The sequence below is a fragment of the Marmota marmota genome, unplaced genomic scaffold (assembly GCF_001458135.2).
Source record: "Marmota marmota marmota unplaced genomic scaffold, marMar, whole genome shotgun sequence".
NCBI lineage: Eukaryota > Metazoa > Chordata > Mammalia > Rodentia > Sciuridae > Marmota > Marmota marmota.
This window is the reverse complement of record NW_026000079.1, coordinates 5740888-5767398: the sequence shown is the minus strand read 5'-3', so window position 1 is coordinate 5767398 and position 26511 is coordinate 5740888. Positions and strand designations below refer to the sequence as shown.

Below are 26511 nucleotides of genomic sequence, written 5' to 3'. Positions count from 1 at the left end.
CAATCTGGGACAGTTTCCTGTAGAAGCCACACTTGATCTTTTGTGACAACTGGATGCTGTTGAAAAAATTTCCCTACTGTACTAGATTCTAGAAGAGTTTTTTCTCATTATTGATGACTTCAAACCATCATTAAAACACTATTTCAAAGATATACAGAGCAACTGAAATACTGCATGTCTATGATTACTTTTGTTCATATATGAGTATGCAACCAGTGAAACTCCACATCATCTACAATCACACGAATGGGATATTAAGTTATTCTCCATGTATATAAGATATGTCAAAAGGCACTCTACTGTCATATCTATAAACAGCACAACAAAAACAAGTTACCCTTGGCTGGATGTGGTAACCTCCAACCCACACACCCCTCTAACCTCACTTTTTATGTAGGGACTGTTGAGCAGTGCAACAATATTTAACCAAAGTGTTCATCTACTAAATTTTAGCAATGTCAGGAAATTACTTACTAGTATTTCATTAAAAGTCCCAAGTATAGCCTTTGAGTCAGACTGTTGGATATTAGTAATGTTGCATCCCTGGAATGGTTTTAAAGTTTGAACTTTAAAAATGAACTCCTTTGATGGTCCTGATGTATATCCTCTCCAAATCTTTTTGAGAAAGCATATAGGCAACAGTAAATTTAAGCAAAAGAAAACCATGAGCTCAACTATAAAACTTCTACACATTCAGTCTCAACACAAAGTAGTCAATAAATACTTGTTTATTGATTAAACTGAATTATAAAAAACAAAACAAAAAACCTTCTACTACTAAGCCATGCAGGCAGAGTCCACAAAGACAACTTCCTGGCCAAAACCCAGCTGATCACTGTAGTATGATCTTAGAAAAATTAACCCATCCAGAAAGTCAGTGTGCAGAGGCCAGAAACCCAGCTCTGCTAAGGCTGTGGCTGCTGCGGAGACTACCAAAGAGTAGGATTAGGTTGTAGACAGAAGTGACCATAGTCTTGAGCTTTCTCAAAGGCAGAGGGCTGTCAAAGTCCACAGTCTGTCAAAGTGGCATCAGGCAAAAAGCTGGGGAAGAGAAGCTCAGGTGGATCCTTAGTTCAGCTTCAGATGCCACAGGTCACAAAGCTGGCCAAGCTGTTCTGGAAGGGACTGCTCCAGTTCACTATATTATAGTGTGCTGGGGGTTAAAAAACAAAAACAGGGCAGGGAGAGAAATGGGTGGTAACAAATGTCACACCTGTCACCACCAGGCCCCTCACATCTTGAGCATACCCCAGTCTGTGAAAGCCTTTTAAACAGGGTCACCTAGAAAAAAAGACAGTTTATAAATCCATTTCCCCTCATTTTATTAAAGGTTCCACTTATGTACATTTTAAAGATGAACCATTTACAAGCTTGTGCAGGTTGCCTCCTCGGCTCACAGGAGGGAAACATTGCTGATAGCCTCAGGATGGACAGAAGAGTGGTGTAGATGTGGGAAAGGTGGACTTGGTTTTTTTGCTCCTTTTCTCTGTATGGTACAGTACATTTTGGTTTATAACCATGAGTACATAGTTTTTTTGTTTTAAAAAAAAATCCCTCATGCAAATTGTAGAAAAAGATTTTCTTTCCTTGAAGCTGGCAGTGAAAAATAAAGATTCATGTCTGTTTCTTTGTGCACACCCCCACTGTTCTTCATGTCAGAATTCTTCTCTAAGTATTAAATGTGGGAAAGCAGGATTTGCAACAAGTGTTTTTTTTTTTGTTGCTGTTGCTTTTTTAAAGTTCAACACTTAACATCTGCACAATGAGCTCCTGGCTGCAGGACCTGTGATCTTGAACAGGCATGCTGTCCACTCAACAGGATGAAGTTCAACATGGCAAGGACTGCCCCAAGGGCTTGCAGGATGAAGACTCATAACTGGGAATGGCTTCCACCCTAACATTGTTTGACCACCTCAGTACCTCATTTGCTAATGACACATGTTATGATCCTTTGTCCAGAGTGATGGTGTTAAGAATGGGGAAAGGGCCAAGGATCTCAAGTGCAAAAAATACTGTTTTTGTTGTGTTCCTGTTGTAGGAAGGGTGGTGAGAAAAAGACAAATCTATTCATCATTCTGGATGATTAAAGGTGGTTTCATGCATTTTTAAAGCCACAATTTTATATCTAGAGTTGCTGTAGAAACAACATCTCTGGAAAGAGAAGGAAAAGGAGAAGGAAGAGAGAGTTCAGTGGGATTTTTTTTCCATTTTCATTTTTATATAAAAGTGTTAAGACCACAATGAAAAAAGTTTCTTTTATCCATATATATATAAACCAGTTTGTGAGCTACATACTTTTGTCTTTCCCATCTTCAGAAATGTCCTCACATTGACAATGGTTATTAGATAGCATCATGCCCAAAGACATTGGCCACACAGTAAAACAAAAAACCCAGAAGTACTATGGTACAATTGAGGTAAAAGGGGAACCAAAACAATTTAACATTCGCCCATAAAGGATTTTTTTTCTTTTTCTTGATTTTTATCAGAAAAATACCAAACACAGTAATTTAAATAAAAAAAAGTCACAAAAAACTTTAGCGGAAGTAAATGACCAATGGGCCAGCTCCTTGGCTCAGACGTGATCACTACTAGTTTTCTAATAATCCACAAATTCACAGGGATGTGTAAGTCAATGTTGGGGGGGAGTGGTGGCATAAAATTAAAAATATAAACCAAGTACCTCACCCTGGTATGCCCCTTTCCCTAACCCTCTCCCCTCCCCCACTTCCCCACCCCCACTCCACAAGCGCTCAAGACCCCAACACTCAAATCTCCATCAGATCTAGGTCAGCTTCTTCAAAGCCATAGAAAGACTCCGTCTCACTTTCCCCCTCAAAGAGCTGATGAAGGCTTTCGGGCTCAACTGTCTCTTCAGGAGACGACCTGGGCCGGGGAGTGGAAGCTGAGGGCTCCTCAGACTGTTCGCCGCTCAGCTTCAGCTGCTCCTCCAGGGAAGCAATGAGCTCCTCCTGCATGTCAGCATTGCGTGTAGGTGAGCTGATGTTGCCATCAGGGCCTGGCAGGACACTAGCCACAAGAAAGGACCTCTGAACTAGCTCAGGACAGTCCCCGATAACGCCTAGCACCTCAGCCAGCCAGACCAGCACCAGCTGAAGCAGGACATCAGAATCACATGCAGTGTCTGCCATCTCCCGAGCCTGCTCCTTCCACTTTTTGTGCAGGAAGTTCTTGACAGTTCGTTTGATGCACACATCTAATGGCTGGATTTTGGAACTACAGCCTGCTGGAACCACTGCAGGCAAGGTGCTCGAGGCACTAAGCATCGCCAGTACCTCCTCTGACAAGTGAGTGCGATGACAGTCCATCACCAGCATGCCTTTGCTGCGCTGGCAAGCTGTGTGCTTCTGCCACACTCGGGATGACCACAGCTCCATGATCTCATCATCGCTGTAGCCACCCTCCTTTGCCTCTAGCAGTATAGAGTCCGGCACCTTAGCAGGCTGAGCCATTTGTCCTCTGTAGAAAACCAGGGTGGGAAGGACAGTGCCATCTGCCAGAATGGCCAGCACTACGTCACACCAAGGTTCCCCTGTGCCCACGGTCTGCAGGGCGTTCTCCTTTCGGTCGTCGCTGCTCAGCACCTCTGTATCCAGGAACAGGGAGATCTCATCGATAGCCACGATCATAGACAAGGGTAGGTCCTGGTTATGAATCTGCCGCTGTACAAACTCAATGAAGAGTCCTGCATTCTCTGCCACGTCCTTTGGCAAGGTGTGGGCCACAGCTCGCCGGGCATGAGGAGTCAGGTGGTGTCGCAGCATGAAACGCACAGCCCACTCATAGGAGATCTTAAACCCCCCCTCCAAAGAACGCCCTATTTTGGTGGCTTTCTGAAACAAGGTCTCCTCATTCACAGGCAGCTGCTGCTCTCGCTGGGTCAGGACCCACTCGGCCAGTTTCTCTTCTGCCTCAAAGCTTAGATATTTGCCCTCTAGATTCTCCCCCTGGGAGGCCTGGAAACGACGAAGCCAACGCCGGATGCGTCGCTGGGGATTTCGGAAGTGTTCAGCGGCCTGTTCTGTATTGCAGCAAAGGGCAAAAAGGACTACGCGAAGCTTCTTCACGGAAAGTTGCTCCTTCTTGCCAACCCCATTGCCTCCGCCACCTGACGCTGGCTCAGGTTCCTGGATGACTGGGCTCCCTTCGTCCTGGTCATCAACATTCAGACATTCAGCCCCCTCTGGGGCCAAGGGTGGGAGGGCTAAAGGCTGGGGGTGAGTGGGAGTTGGTGGTGGGGTTGCAGTGGAGGCTGGAGATGGGAGTGCCTGGGCCACAGGGATGGGCAGCTCTTCGGGCTCAGCTGGGGCAGGAGGCCCAGCAGGTTTCACAGTGGCAGCTTTATTAGGAGGGAAGGAAGGAGGAGGGTACATATTCTTCAAATTCCGGTCATGCACTCGGTCCCGAGTCTGCCCATGCCTAAGGGCATTGGGTTGGAGAGCAAAGAAAGGAGGAGAAAGATCAATTAAACTAAGAAATTTAAATGACAATCATAGTGAACATACTGTAAAACTAAAATTAAATCATGAAGTAAAGAGTTTTTGTGGGGCTGGGGATGTGGCTCAAGCGGCATGCAGCCCGGGTTCGATCCTCAGCACCACATACAAACAAAGATGTTGTGCCCGCCGAAAACTAAAAAATAAACATTAAAAAATTCTCTTTCTCTCTCTCTCTTAAAAAAAAACAAAAACAAAAACAACAACAAAAAAAACCAAAAACAAAAAAACAAAAAAAAAAAACTCTCTCTCTCTCTCAAAAAAAAAAAAAAAGAGTTTTTGTTACCTTAAGTGAGATATCCAGGTGAGCCCTGGGGGAAATGAAACAATAAAAAAAGGTTAGCTCAGTGAAGGAAGAAGTCCTCCAAAGACAGTGACCTGGGCTTTCAACCGACTACCCACAAAGACACTCTTCAGAGTGTGCACTCAGTGGTAGGAACTTGAGGTCAGAGGCTCTTAACTTGGTGCGCTGTATCTGAACCGTGAGTGGGCGAGGCCGGAGGACGGTGCTCGTACTCTGGCCTCACTCAGTCTGCCCGGGGTCGCCCACACTGCCCACTCACCACGGGGCAGGATGCTGCTGGATCTGTGAGAGGGATTGAACACCAAATGCTTGGCCATGGCGTCTCCCACGGAGGTGACAAAGGTGCATGAACTGCAGGCCAGCTTGATTCCACTAAGAAAATAAGAGTCAAGAGCATGTGAGACAAAGACAGCAGTGACACTAGAGAAATTCAAACTTTGAGGCTTACTAAAGGAGAGTCCCCATCCTCTCCTCTCTCAAATTCATTCACATAAACACCCACAAAATAATTAAAAGGATCTAATATAAAAATGTGAAAAATTAAAGAGTACCATTAAGTTTTTCATTACCTCACAGAATTTTTAAACAAAGCCAAGTACTTGGGGCTCTTCCGTGGAACATGATTGCTGAGAAAGACAAAAAAGTGACGTAAGTTACGGAGTTCTGCCAGCTAAACTAGAGGTCATCAGCCAATGACACTGTCCCACAAAAACAATGCCTCTTTAATTCCTCCCAATCCCAATCCAATCCAGTTTTCCTATCACCATGCTTTTTAATTTTTATTTATTTATTAATATATTTTATTTACATTTTTTAGTTCTCGGCAGACACAACATATTTGTTTGTATGTGGTGCTGAGGATCGAACCCGGGCCGCACGCCTGCCAGGGGAGCGCGCTACCCTCGAGCCATATCCCCAGCCCCTCACCATGCTTTTTAAATTTTAGTAATGTGTATGAAATCACTTGAGGGTTTTTTATAATTAACATTTCAATTTATTTTTATTTTTATTTATTTTTTAAAGATATTTTTTAGTTGTAGATGAACACAATATCTTTATTTATTTTTATATGGTACTGAGGATTGAACCAAGCGCCTCACACATGGGAGGAGGGCACTCTACCACTGAGCCACAACCCCAGCCCCACATTTCAATTTAGTAGGTCTAGGGTAGAGCTGGAGTTAGCATTTCTTTTTATTTTTTTGGCACCAGGGATTGAACCCAGTGGTGCTTAACCACTGAGCCAGCCAGCCCTTTTAAATTTTTTTATTTTGAGACAGGGTCTCACTAAGTTGCTGAGACTGGCCTTGAATGTGCAATCCTCCTGCCTCAGCTTCCCAAGTCTCTGAGATTTCAGGCCTGTGCCACCACATGTGGCTACAGAGTCCGCATTTCTAACAGGCTCCCACCTAACACTGCTGATCCTTGGACCACACTCTGCAAGGCTGTAGGAAAGTGAGCACAGGCCACCAAAGCCAAGTGAATATGGGTTTGGCTCCACCCTGCTAGGAGAGCTGGGCAAACAGCTCTAACAGTTGAGGGAGGAAACAAACTAGAAGGGAGAGAATGAAGAGAGTTCTAGAGAATCTGAACTCCCAAGTAGGAAGACTAGTTTAGTCATGACTTACTTGATCATGTGGTTGGCATAAGCTCGAGAACAACAGGTACTATAGCGACACAGAGAGCAGTGTACATAAGTAGGGAAATGATTAGGGAAATCTGGGATCTCAAAGCTGCACTCCAGGCACGTCTGCCGGCCCATGACGCTCCTGTGGAGAAACAAACAAAAAACAAGGAAAATTCTCTTTCTGCCAAGTATCCCCAAACTTTAGGGTTTTGGACAACTAATCCTGCAAAAGGCTATCCAATTACACTGGCTAGCAGGAATAATCCAGCCCACACAGCATCCCCCCACGGCCCCCCACCATTTAGAAGAAGGCGCTGACATTTTCCTAACGGCTCTCTTCTGGATGTTGCGCTGGACAGGGGGATAAAGGAAGACAGGCAGAGGGTCAGCTGAGGTCGTCAGTGGGGCTCCCTCCTGCAAGGCGCTGGAAGGTGTATCATTGGAGGCTATAGGAACAGTTCGTGGCTGCCCTCGGGAAGCCCGGATTGTCACCTGAGAATCAAGTGAAGGAATAATTAGGTACCAACCACGGTAAACCTCAGAACACTGAAAATCTCTATTCCTCTTCTCCCTGCTTTACCTTGGTGCCTGGTTTCAAGCCCTCCAGCTGCTTGGGTTTACGGAAGGTTTTATGGTGCTGAAGCTTATGTTCAATTTTGTCCTTTGCAAAGAGGAACTGAAGCCGGCATTTGTTGCAGTGATAAACATTTCTTTTCTAAAGGGGATGAGGGGGGAATAAAGAGAGACAAGAATCCCTTAGAGGTTCCCAGTGAATTTTCTCCTCTGAGAAGGTAGATCAATGCCGACCACCACTCTTCCCATCTTTCTATTGTTAATTTAATAAGAAAGAAATACACAAGAAAACCTACCACTGAGAATCACCATCTCTCACACTCCTCAAGGAAGAGGGAGTAAAGGGCAGGGCAAGTAGGTCCTCAGGCCACCCCTTCGGGACTTGTAACAGTTACGTAAAGCTTCACTTGACCCTACTCTTTCTTTACATTGCACACAGTGCTACCTAATCCTGGACAGTCATCTTTTTGATTGTTTTAAAGAAGATAAAATGCACATGGTAAGTAATCAAGCAAACAAATAAAAACTATATTTATTCTTGCATCCTTGCATGTTACATGGTTGCATCTGACTCTGACCCTTAGTCCCATCCACAGAAAGAGCACGTTACCAGTTTCCTGAGCATCTTTTCATGGACAGTCTATGCATATAACCATTTGACATACATTCAAATCTGATCACCACTTTTATTTACTTATTAACACAAATGACAATACTTGTCTATATCTTGCTGTTTTTCCTTTTCTAAAAAAATGTTTTTATTAGTTATTGATGGACCTTTATTTATTTGCTTATATGCAATGCCGAGAATCAAACCCAGTGCCTCACACATGCTAGGCAAGCGCTCTAGCACTGAGCCACAACCCCAGACCTTGCTTGTTTTCCTCTTAACACATCAATATATACAGATATACTTCCTTTGTGGGACTATTTTGAAGATTCAATCTGGCTGGTACTTAGGTTCTTCAAAACTAGAATTCTTGTCTATGATTTTCTTTGCTAGGATACAAGGAAATGTAACATTAAACTGAGTTACAAGTGACAATTTCCATGCCCCTGTTTGGAAATATATTTGTGGTGGATTATTAGCAGTCACTATTGTGCAAAAGAGGAGCGTGAGAGAAGAGGGGTGCTTACAAATAACAGTGTGCACACGTCTCTGTGCACATATGTGTGAACACTATGCACACATGTACCCATTTTGTTCTAAATTTTGTATCATTTCTTATGTACCTTTGCTCTTCCTATAGATCTTTTCTTTTTTTGGTAGTGGGGACTGAATTCAGGGGTGCTTTACCACTAAACTACATGCCCAGCCCGTCTTCTTTTTTATTTTGAGATAGGATCTCGCCAAGTTGCTTAGCATGGCTCTTTTCTTGAAGCATTTTAAAACAAGGTCTCTTCTACTCCATCTTATAAACAAAATACTACAAAAGCAACATCACAAAATTCTTCCCTGCTGCTCCCTTTTGCCTGTCTTCTACCCTCTGTTCTATCCTTCATAAACAAACTTCTTTAAACAAGTTGTCTGTTTCCTTCCCTCTTTTATTTCTCTTGCTAAAAATCGGACTTCCACCCTATCAGCCAGCAAAATGATTCTTGTCAATGTTGCTAAATTAAAAGTCTACCTCTAAGTTTCTACCTTACTTGACACCTCCTTGCAACATGTGACATTTTAAAGAAATTATTTTTTAGTTGTAGTTGGACACAATACCTTTATTTGGTTTATTTATTTTTATGTAATGCTGAGGATTGAACCCAGGGCCTCACACATGTGAGGCAAGTGCTCTACTGCTGAGTCACAACCCCAGCCCCACATGTGACATTTTGGTCACACTCTTTTCAAAGCACTTCATTCTCCTCAGCTTCTTCAACACCAATACTCTTCTGGTTTTCCTAAACTATGGCACTGGCTTTGTAGATAGAGACTATGAAGGATCCTAAGCCTTTATCTTATTCTCCACAGTGCTGGAGAGCTCATGACAAGTAAGTTTAAAATCTATTGAACTTACATAATAACGATCTACAAGTATCTTTCAACAACTCAAAACTTTTCTCCCAGAATTCAGACCTATTATTCAATAGTATACTTGATGTTCACAAACAATAACTCAGAATATCCAAACTCATAATCTTCTTTTGGGAAGATTTATGAAACTACTTCTTTGGGGAAGAAGATTATGAATTTGGACAGATTCTTCCCAACTTCTTGTTTGCATCTCTGTAAAGAACCCAGGGAGGGGCACTCAACTACTGAACCAACCACTGAACCACATCCCCAGCCCATTTTTTTTTTTTTTAAACTTTAGTATTTATTTATTTATTTATTTAGTTCTCGGCGGACACAACATCTTTGTTTGTATGTGGTGCTGAGGATCGAACCCAGGCCGCACGCATGCCAGGCCAGTGCGCTACCGCTTGAGCCACATCCCCAGCCCCCCATTTTATTTTTAATTTTGAGACAGTGTCTCACTAAGTTCTAGGGGGCCTCACTAAGTTCCTGAGGTTGGCTTTGAACTTGCGATACTCTTGCCTCAGCCTTTGGTGCCGCTGGGATTACAGGTGTGCACCACCGGGCCTGGCTAAACACTATGGAATCATAAACATCATATATATCAACTTCATCCTTTTTTTCATTTCAAAAGTCAACTGCCGCCAGGCATGGTGGTGCACGCCTGTAATCCCAGCAACTCAGAACACTGACACAGGAGGATCAAGGGTTCAAAGCCAGCCTCAGACCAGCAAGGCACTAAGCAACTCAGCAAGACCTGGCTCTAAATAAAATATAAAAAGGGCTGGGGATGTGGCTCAATCCCTGGTACAAAAAAAAAAAAATCAACAGCCATTATCATTTCTCACTTAACTACTGCAAAAGCCTTCTGGTTAGTATTGTTAACTCTGGTTTTAATCTCCTTTAATCTATTCTCCTCAAGGCAGCCAGTCCACAATCTTAACTAAAAGCAAATCTGAACACATCACTCCAGTGCTTATACCCTTCCAATGTCTTCCCAGTAATTCCTATTCATGGTTTACAGGGTCCCCACACCATGTGTCTCTACCTTCTCACCCCCACACTGTAACTCTGTTATCTACAAGGAACATCTCTCAGTTTCCTGAGTCGCCATGGTCTTGATCAGGTCCACATTCTCCTGTCCTACTCTGTCTGGCTCCTCCAGATTCACCCCTCAGGTTGAATACCTCTTTTTGGAAGCCTCACGAGGCCCCTAACAGGAACGAGCGTTTCTGCACCCTGCACAGTCCCCAACATGACACTTGCACTTTACCTTTCCTGCACCCTGCACAACCTCCAACATGACACTTGTACTTGACTGTGTTTTGTTTACCACTGAAATCTCTACCGCCTACCCTAGGTACATGGCCATACCTGAAATTCCATGATTTTTTTTTTTTTTTTCCCACAAACACATATATATTATCTGCCTAGCTCAACCCTGGCCCCAGCATCCACAAATGAAGCAAGTGAAGACAAGGGGTGCATGGTGCTGGGTACCTGGTGCCTCATGTAATGCTGCTGGAACGCGTTGCCATTTTTGAAGACCTTCAGGCAATAAGGGCAGAGCAGATGCCGTGTATCCTCGTGGATCATCCGAAAATGGACATCTACCTCAGAGTAGAGTGAGGAGCGATACTGACACACCTGAAACACAAGAGAGGAAAAATGAGGCTAAAAGTGAACAACTGTGGCCTTAAAAAGGTGGCAACCAAAATTTTTAAATTGGGGGGGGGGGAGGGTTTGCCCTATTTGTGTAGAAATTATTTTTCTGAATTTGAAATGCAGATAGATCTACGTGATTAATTTTAAATTTAGCTGGGACTAAAGATAAAATTAAAGAAGGCCAAGGAAGTCTGAGAATGATCCATTTTCTATAATTAAGGAATAAAGCCTTCTCTGTCCATCTCCAAGGGGCAAATCCAGGCATTCTTTCAGTATATGCACATGTTCTTTGGCTGGGTAAATATTACACTTGTCATTATGTTCTTTTGTTTTTATCCTATAAATTTCATTTCTTTACTGAAGAAAGAAAGTTATTATCTATACTTCTTCAGTGTTGGAAACTGAATGTTTGCAGCCGTATCCCAAACTATTCATCAGTGAATTCTTTGTATTCAATCTGAGAGCCAAATAGCTAAAATGCCTAGAGAAAAAGGCAATACCTGGCAAACATAAGGCATCTCCCCAGGCTTATGTGTATCCTTCATATGCTGGAGAAACAGAGGCTCACTTTCAAATGCCCACTCACAGATCTTGCACTTGGCTGTAAACAAACAAGCAGAAACAAAAACAATCAATAAGTGCACCTGAAAATCAGACCAAAAGTTCTCATTATCTTTTTTCTGACACATCTTTGACCATCAGTAAATCATGGTTTTCTTCTATTCTTTCTTTAAAATGGTTATGTCTCAGGGGTAAGCAGGGGGAATGGAAAGACTGTGGAGTGAATCAGACATAAAGGGGGGGGGGGACAGGAGTTCACTGGATTAAACAAAGGAGAAGGAAGGGGAGGAAGTGAACAGGATTGGGAAAGACTGAAATTAATCTGATATCATTTTCATATGTTCATATATGAATACACTACATCATGTACAGCCACAAGAATGGGATCTTAATTAGAATAACTCTACTCAAGTATATCTAAAAAGAACAAATTTTTTTAAAAGGAAACAAATAAAAACAGGAAAAAACATTTTTTAAAATGGTTCTGTCTTAAAATTTGTGGTGCTATAACAACTAACCTATGTCTCTAGCTCAGACTTCTTACCAAAGTTCCATTTTAGATTTTAAGCTATGTCCATTTTAAATTGTCTACTTTCAACTCTAGCTTAATTCAGCATTGTTCTGTTTCCTCCTCTCACTTCCTCATCTCTAACTCAAAAGTCAAGTACCAATCTCGGACTCCCATTTTCTGTTACCAATATTTCAAAATGCATCTAGGAATTGCCACCTCTCTGTTATTATAGACAAAAACTGATAGAAGCCCACATGACTCTCTCTCCAACAAATATATAGTATCACCATGGACAAAAGAACTATTTTAAGATACTATATGACTTTACTCTGCTTTAGGACAACAATTATCTCTTATGAATAATTCAACAAACATCTACTGAACACCTAAATACAAAATAAGAATTTGCTTTCAATGTCAATCACTAATGAATATTCTTACCTTGTTATAAGAGTTATCATTTCTTTTCCAATATTACACATTCAAGATAATTATATTTTGAAATAGGGTAGGTATGGTACTGAGTGCCTATAATCAACTTGGGAGGCTGAGGTAAGATAACTGTGAGTATAAGGCCAGCCTCAGCAACTTAGCAAGGCCCTAAGCAACTTAGTTGAGATCCTATTTCAAACAAACAAACAAAAGAAAAAAAAAAAAGGAAGAAAGAAATAGGCTTTTTGGTCAAGCTTGAGGATGCAATTCTAAACTTTTGACAAAAAATTTTAACTGTTTTATTTTTTGAATTATACATATGGCCAAAAGGGGGGTTATTTGTGTTTTTTTTTTTTTTTAATTTTCACTGGAATTATTAAGTTTTTGCAAACATGGAAACTGTAAATTTCAGCTTTAAGCATTTTCTGGACTAACTGTTCCACCCCTGAAAATGAATAATATTGAAGTAATTCTTATATTTTATTTAGAGACAGGGTCTCACTGAGTTGCTTAGCACCTCTCCGTTGCTGAGGCTGGCTTTGAACTCGAAATCCTCCTGACTCAGCCTCCCGAGCCACTGCGCCTGGCCTTGAAATAATTCTAAGTAAAAAAACAAAAGCCAGGGATTCTTAATCTGGGGTCCATGAAATAAGGCTCCAGGAACCAAGATATCTTCTGAAATTATTTGAAAGAGTAGAATGTCTGTTTTTCTAAGAGGGTTCATAGATTTTGTGTTTATTCTCAAAGGTATCTGCAGTCTATTTCAAACTACTGCCTAGAGATTTATTAGTTGTTATGAGGACAGAGATAAATAAGAAATTCTGCCTTAAGGAAAAGAGAAATGGTGATAAGTCACATAAGCTAGATTTTTTAAGAATGGGAGTGTGTGTGTCTGTGAAACAAAGGAGTCTAGAGAAACAAGAGGAAAGACATATAGGCGTGAAGTTCAGGATATGTTTGGGAAAGTTAACTAAAAGCATCACACACACTATGTTTTCTCCTAACTCTAATTTGTTTATTTCCTTCAATCCCCCTACCCCCCCAGAACACCTTCAAGCATTGGTGCTTTCCAACCTTCTGCCAGGCCTTTCGGATTGGATGTTGTCCTTGGGCAATCTCCTTCAACCCTGAAGGCTTTCCTCCAACACATCAGGCCTATTGCCACAGCTATCACACAACATCAATAATAAAAACAATATTTACTAATGCGATTTCTCGTGTATAAGCACCATGCTGGGATTTCCATGTATTATTCACACTAAGAAAACAAGTGAGATATAAGGGAGACAGGAACTTAAGACATAAGAGGATCCAAGAGATCTTTAGGAACCTAACATACCAGTTTTACAGAAGGAGCTAATGTGCAAAAAGATTCAAGAATGAAAATGGCCAGGACAGTGGTATGCCAGTGACTTAGGAGGCCAAGGCAGGAGGATCCCACATTCCAAGCCAGCCTCAGCAACTTAGCAAGACTCTATCTCTAAATAAAATATAAAAAAGGGGCTGCAGACATGGCTCAGTGGTTAAGCACCCCTGGGTTCAATCCTCAAAGGAAAAAAAAAAAAAAAAAAAAAGGATGATGAGGCTGGCCTTGAACTTGTAATCCTCCTGCCTCAGCCTTCTGAGCTGCTGGGATTATAGGTGTGCACCACCACATCTGGCTCCCCTGTGGCTTTCTAAGGCTCCTGTGAACCCCACCCTGATTCCATACAGTCTGTGAGTTTATGAATCAGTTCTCCCTTATGACTCCATGTGCATGGGTACCTTCTGTTGAACCTGACCTGGTTCAGCCATGTTTAAATCATCCCTCCCTCAATGGTAACCACTTCCTCATCTACTGTTCTTTTTCTACCAACAAATTTTTTTGGAAAGTTTAGAAGACTAACTTAAGTTGCCTTTGATGGATGCTAAGAGATGGGAGTAATGATGCCAGAAGGAATAACATTAGAATCTTTGGGAGAAAAAAAAAAAAAAGCAACTTAGGTTAGCCAGTACAGAAAACAAACATAAAGATTAGCCCTAACCATTTTTTGAATTATGAACCCCTTTGAGACTAATAAAAGCCATGTAACCCCTCCCCTGAAGAATGCACACATTCAAAGTGTGCATATTATTTCAAGGGGTTCACAGTACATCCAACAGACAAGCAGGTTGAGTTCTTTATGTTACATATAAATTTAAAAACTATGGCCTGGGGATATAGCTCAGTGGTAGAGTGCTTGCACAAGATCTTGTGATCAATGCCCGACACCAAATACACACACAACTATTAAATAGCACCAAGCAAATTGTGAAAGAACTCAAGAGCCACACAGGTTCCTTACAGTCCTGCCTGTAACAGGGTACCCCGCTGTATGCCTGTAATCCCAGTTTGGGGAGGCTGAGGTGGGAGGATTGCAAGTTGGTCAGCCTGGGCAATTTCGGGGAAACCCTATATTAAAATAAAAAAGAAGCTTTGTGCAGTTGCAGAACTGTAGCCAATGAAGTTTATCTGAGGTGGGATTACTGCTAACTAGAAACTTTTCTTAAAATAAAAAAATGGAAGGCGGGGGCTGGGGTTATGGCTCAGTGATAGAGCGCTAGCCTCACATGTGCAAGGCCCTGGGTTCGATCCTCAGCACCACATAAAGATAAATAAAGTTATCAAAAAAATAAAAAGAAGGGGCTGGGGTTGTGGATCAGAGGTAAAGCGCTCACCTAGCATGTGCGAGGCCCTGGGTTAGAACCTCCTCACCACATATAAATAAATAAAATAAAGATATTGTGTCTAACTACAACTAAATAAATAAATATTAAAAGAAAGAAAGAAAATGGTTGGGGATATAGTTCAGTGGTAGAGTGTTCCTGGGTTCGATCCCCAGTATCACAGTAAACAAAAAGAACTGGTAGATGCTTTGGAAAGGTATTTATCTGTTAGGATCACAAGGGTTTTTTTTTTGGTTTGTTTTTGTTGGTGATACTTCTGATCAAACCCAGGGGTGCTCTACCATTGAACCACACACACACACCTTTATTTTTATCTTGAGATAGGGTCTTACGAAGTTGCTGAGACTGAGTTTGAATTTGTGATCCTTCCGCTTCAGCCTCCCAAGTTGCTGGGATTACGGTGTGCACCACTTACTAACACGTTTTTTTTTAGATGTTGATGGACCTTTATTTTATTCATTTATTTATTTGTGGTGCTAAGAATCAAACCCAGTGCTTCGCACATGCTAGGCAAGCACTCTACCACTGAGCCACAACCCCAGACCCAATTTAAGTTTTTAATCAGTACAAAATTTTAAGTCATAAGACACTCAAAAATAAAGCCAGGGATAACACAAGTAGGAAGCCAAGAGAAAAATATCAAGAAAGAGTCTGCACTGTTTTATTGTTCCCATAGAGAATTCATACATAAATGGAATGACAAAAACCTACTTAATAGATTCTAAAAATGAGCTAGGAACCTGAGATGGAACTTGGTAGCAGAGTACAGGCCTAGCATTCATAAGGCGCTAGGTTCAATCCCCAGCAACACCACACATATTTACATACGCGCGTGCGCACACACACACACACCATGCATGCACAGCAGGTGTTTTCACTGGGAGGTGTGTGAATGAGGTATTCTGGCTTCACATCATTGACAGTGAAGAATTTTGGGTAGTAAAGTAGATCAGGATGGCTAAAAAAAAAAAAAAGGATGGCTATCCTCTGGCATCATACTATGGTGTCATAGTGACTGATTCTGTCCACCCCCAAATGATTAGTCCTCAAACTTCCACTGTTCAACATGGAAGCCACCAGCAACATGAAGCTAGTGAACACACGAAATGTGATAAACCCAAATTGAGACCTATATTTCAAAATCCTATATTCTGATGGAAAAAAAAGAATCCTTATATTAACTTTACCTTTTTAAGAAACTTTACTTAAAATGACTACTAAAAAAAAAAAAATCACAATTCTGTACATGGGTTAAATTATATTTCTACTGACAAGGTTACTTCATGGTGATCCCACTTCTCTCACTAAAAACTGTTCAGGAATAGGCCTGTGGCCTAATTATGTCTAAGGGGATATAAAAGAAAAACAATATCCTAATCATATAAAACAGATTCAAGAAAGACAGAGGAAGATGTGGCCCCTTCTGTGTCTAGACAAGTCTATGTCTGGATGTAGTACCCGAGACTAACACAGCCAGAGATAAGAGTTAAGAAGCAGTGAGGCAGTGAATTTCCGGAGCTGAAGCCTACTTTATCTCTAGATCTGTTAAGTAACATATAGATGTCCTTGTTGTTTAATTCATCTTTAGTCAAAATTTTATTTGCAGCAAATGCATTTAGATAATAAACATTTCTGTCTTAATGCTTTTAATCATGATGTTTCAATTAACTAAAAGCTTTTTTTCAGTAATTCCCATCTGTCTAAATTCTTCTTATAGAAACCCTACAAGTTTAACCACCACTCTCTGTGAACCCTGACCACAAGATGTTTTTCTTCTCTGAATTATCTCATTTATCCTTCGTATCAAAGAACGCATGTACGCATGTTTATAATATATTGTCTTATAACATTTTCCTATACACACATAGTATTTGTCTTTTCAACAAAACTGGGAATCCCTTGAAGACATTAGAAATATTCTGAAAATGGGGCTCAAATTCTCAAAAGGTTAACTTACTACAAGTGCATATTCTTAAGCAAATGGCTTAATTCCCCTGAGCTCATGTTTAGCCTTGTGTATCCCCTTCTATAAGATGTACAAAGTAGGGCTGAGGTTGTGGCTCAGTGGTAGAGCACTTCCCTAGCATGTGTGAGGCCCTGGGTTTGATTCAGTTGTCCATTGACAACTGAAAAAATACTAAAAGAAAAAAAAAAAAAGATGTACCATGTAGATAACATTCCAGCTTATCATATATTTTACTGAAAACAGTCCTCTTCTTCTTCTTCTTCTTTTTTTTTTAACATTTATTTCTCAGTTTTAGGTGGACACAATGTCTTTATGTGGTGCTGAGGATCAAACCCAATGCCTCATGCATACTAGGCGAGCACTCTCCCACTGAGCCACAACCCCAGCCCCCTGAAAAGTCTTAATGGTCAAGGTCTGTAAGTAAGACTTATAAGAAAACAGGGTTAAGTAGGCATGGTGGCACATGCCTGTAATCCCAGCATCTTGGGAGGTTGATGCAGGAGGACTGCAGATTTAAGGCTGGCCTCAGCAAGTTAGTGAGGTCCTGTCTCAAAATAAAATATAAAAATGGACTGAGGAGGTGGTTCAGTGGTTAATCACCCCTGGGTTCAATTCCTGGTACCAAAAAAAAAAAAGGAAACAGGGTAAGAGAGTAAGTAAAGTTAATAGATAGCTACAAATATGTAAAGTACTTCCTCTACAATGTCACCCACAGGTAAGTACTAGAATTTAAGTTTCCAGACTTACTAGTAGATTCATAGGGACTGTGAACATTTTCCAAGTGGCACTGGAGCTGGAAGGGCGTGGAAAACTGGCGGTAGCAGTGCTGACAGATGGTGTGACCGTCCACCTCACCGTTCTGCTGATCAAGCTCTACGTGGTGCTTCATATGGTTCATGAATCTGCAGCAGAGCACAGGGAGAGCACAAGAGACAAACCAACAGCCTTTGAGAAACACAATGGTAGAATCATGTACAAACATTATCTGCTTTCCTCCCTCAATTTCCCCGTCTAGGACAGTCCCAGGTTCAGAAAGATAAGGGGTTCATGAAACTAAAAGCATTCTCTGGGAGGAGATGCACTGGTCTCCCTTACTCTGCCAAAGCTACTTTTATTACAATACCTCTCTTCTACAGCACCAGTTATTAATTTAATAACCCCAGCAAGATTATATCATAGGAACTTTCTCCAATGAGAAGGACTTTAAAATATAAGAAAAATTAAGCAAACTCCCCTCACCCCCAGCTGAGGACCAAACCCAGGGCCTTGTGTGCACCTGTGTGTGCACTGTCATTGAGCTAAATCCCCAACCTCAAATTAATTCATCTTTTTTTGTAAGTTAACCTCCAAAGCTCTTCACACTTACCGAATGTTGTTTTTTAGCCTTTTGGTACAATGTGGGCATCGGAAAGATGTGGCAACCTTAGGGAAGTTTGTGAGTTGGGATACTTTGCCACCATCCCGTCCATAGTAGAAGTCATCTACTAGCATAATGAGTTTGGTCTGGACAGCATCACCAACATTCTCATTTGGCTCTGGTACTTTGGTAGGTGGTGACAGAGCAGGAATAGGTGTAGACGAGGGTGTGGAAGTAATAGGAGCTGTTTTCTCAGGGGATGGGGGCTTTGCTGCTGATTGGACGCTGGGTTCTGAATCCAGGGACTTTCCTTTCTTCTGGTATTCAACCATTTCTGGGCAACAGTACTAAAAAGAAATAAGACATCTGATCATCCTCATTATCCAGGTGGCTACAATGTGCTAACTCAACTTCACTAATATTCTCTAATAACAAACTTTTATTGAAATAGGTCTTGCTATGTTGCCCAGTCCGACCTCTTGGGCTGGAGCAATCCTCTTGCCTCAGCCTCCCCACTACAGTTACATGCCTAGCTTAATAGTAAGGGATTATTACTCAGCTTTCATCCTTCAGTTTGCTACAATGTTTCCAGATTTCACTCTTCTTCTAGCGTTATGTCCAGTCATATAGCCCCTGAGCATCATGCCTTATACTTCTCTCTCTGCCTTCTTAGATCCCATAACTACTTACTACTATCATTTGGCTCTGGGCTCCCTGGCAGATGAAGTTCCAACCTTTCAACTGGACTAATATCAAAAAATGAAAAGGTCAGAAAATGGAAACCAAGTAACACACAGCTCCTGGTTCACTCAATGTCATTTACTAGAAAATGAACTGAGGTCAAGAGGATTTGAGATCTTCACCTAAACCTGCAGTTTCGTCTCTGCAGTTTTGAAATCTATCACACTAAAGAAGTAAGGTCACATATGTTCTGATCTATTTGAAGGTCTTTAAATGTATTACATCCCAAAGTACACAGCTCTTCTATAGTGGACCAAAAGACAGAATAACTTTTTAAAAACACAAAGCCAGCTGGGGATGTGGCTCAGCTGGTAGCACACTCGCCGGGCATGCGTGGGGCGCTGGGTTCGATCCTCAGCACCACATTAAAAAAAAAAAAAAAAAATAGATGTTGTGTCCACCGAAAACTAAAAAATAAATATTGGGAAATTCTCTCTCTTTAAAAAAATATAAATAAATAAATAGATAGATAAAAAGCCCCTGCTTCACAGTCTCCCCAAATTAGAGGTATACAGGAGTAAGCCACTTAGGCTGGATCCTTATCACAGGAGGTATCACTTACACACATGTGACCTCTCAAAGCTTCAGTAACACGGAATTGAGCATTACACCGCGGGCATATTTTCCGTCCACCATCCTGGAGGTCAAACACTGGGATGGAAGAGGTCACTGGAAGTGAGAAGGATTGATAAGGTCAATACACTGATAGTGGGAAGACTAAACACGACCTGAGGGGGCATATCCAAGGATGAATGAGCAAGAAGAGGTACATTCATTGCACTGTTCTTCTAACTCTAGGCCAGGAGCTAAACCAGCCCAACTGACAGTTTCTATTTGGCTTATGAGCTAAGAATATTTTTTATATTGGGGGGAAGTTAGGTAATTTTTTTCTTTTTAAAATGTGGTAAAATATAACAATATTCACCATCTTAACCATTTTCAAGTATACATTTCAGTTGTTATACAATCTCCAGAACTCTTTTCAACTTGCACTACATTCCATACCCATTAAAAATCACTGACCAACAACCACTTTGTCTTCATGAATCTGACTACTCTAGGCACCTCAGTAAATGGAATCATACAGTATTTGTCCTTCTGTGAATGGCTTATTTCACTTAGTATAGTGTCCTCAAGGTTTATCCGTGTTGTATCCATGGGTCAGAACTTCCTTTTTGGAGACAATACCTTTATTTTATTTATTTTTATGTGGTGCTGGGGATCGAACCCAGGGCTGAACACGGGCTAGGTGAGCGCTCTACCGCTGAGCCACAACCCCAGCCCCCAGAACTTCCTTTTTAAGCCTGATAATATACATCATTATACATATATGCACATGTTGTTCATCCATTCATCGCTTGATGGATTTCTGGGTTGTTTTTACCCAATATTATGAATAACACTGCTATGAACATGGGTATAAGTATCTCTTCTAGTTCCTGCTTCCAGTTCTTTTATGTACCCATAAATGGAATTCCCAAAGCAGATGCTGATCCTTTATTTATTTATTTATTTGGGGACTGGGGACTGAACCCAGTGGCACTCTACCACCAAGCTATATACCCAGCGTTTATTTTTTTTTTATTTTGAGATAGGGTCTTGCTGAGTTGCTAAGGCTTGTATAGGACTTATAATCCTTCTGCCTCAGCCTCCCACCTTGCTGAGATTATAGGCAGGTGTCACCACACAAGGCTTCGTAACTTTTTGACAAGCCACTACACACTGTTTCTCATGCTGGCTGCATAATTTTACATTCCTGCCAATAGTGCACAAGAATTCTACCTTTTCCACATTCTCATCAATCAATATATATACTTTTTAATTGCTGGTGAATTGAAATAAAGCCTCACACGTTCAGGGAAAGCCCTTTGCCACTGAGCTACACCCTACTTTCTGATTTCTGATAGTCACTACCATAATGGGTATGAGATGGTATCTCATGATGGCTTTTGTGTCTGTCTCCCCCACTCACTGGGTTTTGAACTCAGGGACAATTAATTACTAAGCCACATCCCCAGCACTTTTTGTTTTTTATTTTGAGACAAGGTCTCACTAAGTTAAGGCTGGCCTCAAACTTAGGATTCCCCTGCCTCAGCCACCCAAGTAACTGTATTACACACAGGTGTGAACCATGCGTCTGGCTGACTGTGGTTTTGATTTGTATTTCCCTAAAGATTGGTGATGCTGAGTACCTCTTCATGTGTTTGCTGGCCACTTTATTATTTTCTCTGGGGAAATATTTGTTCAAGTCCTTTCCCATTTTTTTTTTAATTGGATTGTTTTCTTGTTGTTGAGTTATAGGAATTCTGTTCGTATTCTAGATAGTAACCTCTTTTTTTTTTTTTTGGTACCAGGGATTAAATCCAACAGAAAAACTCAAGCACCTGAGTTATATCCCCAGCCCTTTTTATTCTTTATTTTGAGACTGAGCCTCTCTAAGTTGCTAAGGCTGGCTTTCAACTTGTGATCCTCCTGCCTCACCCTCCTGAGCCACTGGGATTACAAGTATGCACCACTGCACCCTGCTGGACTATAACCTCTTTACAAATATATAATTTGCAAATATTTTCTCCCATTCTGAAGGTTGCTTTTTCACTGTGTTCTTTGATACACAAAGTTTTAAATTTTGATATAATTCAATTTATCTAGTTTTTTGTTTTCCTGACTGTACTTTTGGTGTCATGCCCAAGAAACAGAAATTGTCATCTAAGTCCAAATTGTGAAGCTTTCCAACTGTTTATTTTTTTTTGGGGGGGGGGGCGTGTACTGGGTACAGAATCCAAGAGCACTTTACTACTACCTCCCTAGCCCCTTTTTATCTTGAGACAGCTAAGTTGTTTAGAGGCCAAGTTGCTGCCTGGTCTCAAATTTGTGAGGGCCACCGTACCCAACTTCCAGTTACTTTGTATTTTATTTAGAGACAGGGTCTCCCTGAGTTGCTTAGTGCCTCCCTATTGCTGAGGCTGGCTTTGAACTAGTGATCCTCTTGCGTCAGTCTCCCAATCTTCTGGGATTATAGGCATGCGCCACCACACCAGTCCAATTACATTTTCTTCTAAGAATTTTATAGTTTTAGCTTGTATGTTTAAGTCTTTGAATCACTTAGAATTTATTTTTATATTTGGTATAAAGTAAGAGTGCAATTCCAGTTTTCTCAACACCACTTATAAAATAGGATTTTTACATTTTTAATGGCTAAAATAAAAGCAAAAGAATTAATCTTTTTGCCACATGACAATCCAAACTTTAGACTGTAGAGCACAGCCATGCTAATTCATTTATGTTATCTGTGGCTGGTTCTGCACAATAGCTCAACTCAGTGGTTACTACAGATACCATATTGCACAAAGCTAAAATATTTTACACTCCTGCTCTAATCCACTGAAACCCTCACAACACTCATATCCTTCCTATTTTAAAACCTCTCTAACAAATTCAAAAAATCTTGCTCAAAACTCCATCTTCTCCCTGAAGCCATCTTTGATTATTTCACCCGTCTCCAACCAATCCCCAAAGAACAATTACACACAATCCCTTGTAGCTGATTTAGTTGCACCATTCATAAGTAGCTCTCCCTTTAAAGTTTTTTTTTAATTAGTTACACATGACAGTACAATGATCTTGACATATCGTACATTTGAATCAGATGGAATATAATTTCTCGTTTTTCTGAGTGTACAGGTTGCAGAATTCTTTAAAGTTTTTATAAGAACAAATTATAGCAACTATAGTTTATTTCTCCATTTCAGAATATAGAATTCAGATAAAAGAAATATTTTATTGATGTTTTTGAATGACTGGCTGCTCAAGGTCTCTCAAAGTTATTGTACCTTTCATTGAAGTATCCGGTCCGCTGGTTCTTTGAGCACCATGGGCAGAACTATTGTTGGATACCACCAATGGCCCAGGACTCTGGCCTAGGGAAGGGATGGTGTTGAGGGTATTCACCAATTTGGCTACTTCATTGCTATTTTCACCTGTAACCCCAGGTCGTTTCACAGTGACAAAGCTGGCAATGCTCACTGCAGGTGGAGAGGGGAAGGAAGGAGCTACGTTGACCAAGTGATAATCATCTGTTCTCTGCCCACCACCCATCCTGGTCTGCCATATCCTTTTCTCAAGGCTCACCTAGCTTGGGATTCGAGGTCTGGTTGGACTGGCCTGGAGGCTGAACAGCTAGTTGCCCCAATGAGGTTGGCTGCGTGGCAGTGGGAGTAGTGGAAGTGCTGGGAGTGGACTTGGTCTGCTGCGACTGGGACTGTGGGACGGTGCTTCGAATGGTGAGAGTAGCTGGGATGACGGTGGTGAAGGTGTTGGTGGTGGGCCTCACAGGCATTGTGGAGCCTGGTCTCACTGGGGTCATCTGAGAGAATACTTGTGGGACTCCAACTGTCGGCTTAACAAACTGGGTACCTGGGGCTTTTAAGAGAGACACACAAAAAAAGTACCAAACCTTCATCAATGGGCTCACCTATAAAACATTCTCTTTTCTTTACCAGAAATGCTAGAATGGGAAAAGATAATTTCCCCAAACTGTTCAATGACCATCAGAGGTATACAGATTCTAAAATCTAAGAAATCAATAGGTATCCAAGCTGATGGAAAAAAAATCATTGTAAGTAACCTAAGATTCTCATTAACTCCTCCTCATAAAACACCTTACCATACTACTTTTTTATACCAAGAATACTATAAGTAACTTGACTTTGGTATTAGAAGAGAGCCAGCTTGAGTGTTTAAAGGTTAAAGATAGGCTTGATCCTGGAGAAAGAGATTCTTCTTCCTCAGATTACGAAAGGGGTCTTCTATTCTTTTTTATAACCTCAAATAGAAAAGAGACTATGCCATTCTACTAGGATGTCCCAAAGGAGAATAGCTCCAGGCACGATAGATAATTCCACTGAAAAACGAAATACCAGAATATGATGGGGCAAACTGGTCACATTTATGGCCAAAAAATCCCAGTGGGCTTTGAGAACAAAAACAAAACAAAACAAAACAAAAAAACCCCAAAACACATTAGGAAGATAAGCTACAGGGGATACCCTTACAATCAAACATTAAGATACTCTTTTTTGGCCTAAACTTAACAAGAAATGTGGGGAGTTGGAGGAAAATATATTTCTCTGTGTGTGTGTGTGTGTGTGTGAGAGAGAGAGAGAGAGAGACAGAGTGAGTGAGTGTGTGTGTGTGTGTATGTGTGTGTGTGTGTGTGCTGGGAATAGAACCTAGAGTCTCAGGTATGCTAAGCATGTACTGTACCACTAAGCTACACACCCCTCTCCCCAAGATTCTTTAAAAAATATTATCTAGTCATTGGTAAATATCCTTGAAAGATATATCATTTGCTTAATTTATGTCTAAAATTGATGCTACAAAATTAAAGTGAAATAAGTTTATAGTCTCATTCATATAAGTGAGCAGAAGTACTTGGAGTACAGAATTTGGGAGTTTGCATTAATAACGTTCCTTCAGGATAACAAACTTATTAGTTGACCAAAATAGTAGTTAACAAAATAAACAAATAGTTACTAAATAAACCCAGTTTTACTACCTCATGAAGGGTGGTGAAAAACAGTAGAAAATTAGGACACCACCCTGGCAAAGGTTAAAAACATTTTTTTTAAAAATTGGGCTTAAATCATTAAGACTTTTGTACTTTAACATTTTCTTTGAGTATACCTAGAGTATTTGTAAATGATAAAAACAGATCTTCTAGATGCTGGTTTATTTCAAATGGATAGACATTCTTCCTTACCTGGGACTAATGTAATTGGTCTAACTGTTTGACCTTGCTGCACGTTCAACACAATTCCAACCTGATTCATTGCATTTTGTACAGGCCGAACATTCCTTACAGGAAATCCCTGCATTAAAAAGCAAAATGATCTTTTAACAGGCAGATCTAACACTAACATTGACTGTAGTATGATCTGTATCTTCCTACACTCTTACCTAATGGTTCTCTCTCAAGTTAGAACTTTTAAATGACTGAGATGGAAAAATTTAGAAAATTTTGGCAAATTTTTTAGTGACAAAATAACAAAACTGGATAATAAAAATTGGCACATGAGGCAAAATGAAAACCTGTTTCCTGATTTAACAGGAAAAAACTGTATCTACCAACTAGCCCCTAAACTGCTAAAATTTGCATAGAAGTTAAAAAAAAAAAAAAAAGACAAACACTTAACAATATTCACTGGAGTAATTCAACATGTAAACAATCCTACAAAATTGTCCCTTAAGTCCACTTTAAAGGCCACAAGCCTCTGACAAATTTTTTTAAGCATTCTTTAAAAAACAAAAACAAAAACTTTGTTTTATTTATTTTTATGTGGTACTGAGGATTGAACACAGTGCCTCACACGCTGAGTCACAATCCCAGCCCCTCTGACAAATTTATCAAAGAAAATTTTGTTACTCGGAAGCCACAAGCAAAGAGAAGCATTTGTCTTCATATTCCAAATTCAACATAGGCTTTCAAATTCAAATCACCACATTATAAATAAAAAAATAAGCTGTTTTCCTTTTCTTTCAAAGCTCACCAATTTCATTTATAAATCTCCAAAAGTCAATTAACTTACCCACATGAAGAAAAATAGCCTAAGCAAAGGGTAAGGAGCCTTGAGAGCCAAATGATAAAGTGCCTTATCTTAGAGCTTTCCCACTAATTTCTTCCTAGACCTTAATCACATCAATTAATAGACCCCTTCAGGGATATGAAGAAATCACCCAGCCACAATGCTATGCTGGTCTTTCCACAAAAGTGAGCATCAAATTAAGAAATAGTAAATGAGAAATCCAGCTCAAAAAACTTAGTGAGAAATCCAGCACAAAAGACTTAGTGGCCATTACTAATGATGTCAGACCTTAAATTAGACTCCCAAAGGTTCACACAGTCTTTCTCTCCTTGTCTACCAATCACAGAATTCAGAGTCCTACTCACCTGGGTAGTGATGAATATTGGTTGTGAGGCCACAGGGGAACTAGTCACATGGTTGGCATTCTGCATGACCTGGACAGGCCTCAATACTGGTTGGGTAACCATTGTGCCCAGACCTGGTGCTGGATTCTGGGTGAGAATGAGTGGCTGTCCACCTTGCTGGACCAAAGGATTGCCAGCTAAAGGGTAAAAGGAAGAAGAAGAAGAAAAAAGAATATCAGCAACTTTTTTTTTTTTTTGGTGCTTGGGTATTTGAACCGGCCTCATGCATGCCAGGCAAGCACTTTACCATTGAGCCATATCCCCAGCCCTAGAAACTTTTTTTTAAATATTTATTAATTTATTTTAATGTGGTGCTGAGGATTGAACCCAGTGCCTCACACGTGCGAGGCAAGCACAGTACCACTGACCCACAACCCCAGGCCTCCCAGAAACATTTTTAAACAAACATTGAAGTATTAGGTAAGAAATGGTGTCTCAGACATAAAAGTATCTGACTGCCACTGACCTCAGGTCTCACCAAAAACTTAAGCTTCACCCAAATCTACAACTAACAGAAAAACAAGTAGGTTGGGTGGTTCACTAACATCTCACCCA

General features: G+C 40.7%; 1 protein-coding gene across 11 annotated transcripts in view; it reads right to left on the bottom strand.

Moving 5' to 3' along the window:
• Nucleotides 1–710: 710 nt before the first annotated feature.
• The window catches only part of Pogz (pogo transposable element derived with ZNF domain), a 35772-nt gene continuing 9971 nt past the window's right edge, over nt 711–26511 (bottom strand). For 2 of the 11 annotated variants that reach the window (XM_048814852.1, XM_048814849.1), the window contains 16 exons: nt 25918–26093; nt 24730–24838; nt 23100–23390; nt 22802–22993; nt 19534–19640; nt 18240–18577; nt 17621–17775; nt 11198–11298; nt 10533–10679; nt 7029–7163; nt 6768–6940; nt 6450–6590; nt 5391–5447; nt 5081–5193; nt 4804–4828; nt 711–4440 (listed from right to left, as the gene is read on the bottom strand). In XM_048814852.1, the coding sequence (XP_048670809.1) occupies nt 2769–4440; nt 4804–4828; nt 5081–5193; nt 5391–5447; nt 6450–6590; nt 6768–6940; nt 7029–7163; nt 10533–10679; nt 11198–11298; nt 17621–17775; nt 18240–18577; nt 19534–19640; nt 22802–22993; nt 23100–23390; nt 24730–24838; nt 25918–26093 (3932 nt within the window). In that variant the 3' untranslated portion in view covers nt 711–2768. Of the gene's footprint in view, nt 4441–4803; nt 4829–5080; nt 5194–5390; nt 5448–6449; nt 6591–6746; nt 6941–7028; nt 7164–10532; nt 10680–11197; nt 11299–17620; nt 17776–18239; nt 18578–19533; nt 19641–22801; nt 23021–23099; nt 23391–24729; nt 24839–25917; nt 26094–26511 lie in introns of all 11 variants that reach the window. The other 9 variants (XM_015502924.2, XM_015502922.2, XM_015502925.2 and 6 more) reach the window with 6 other exon arrangements.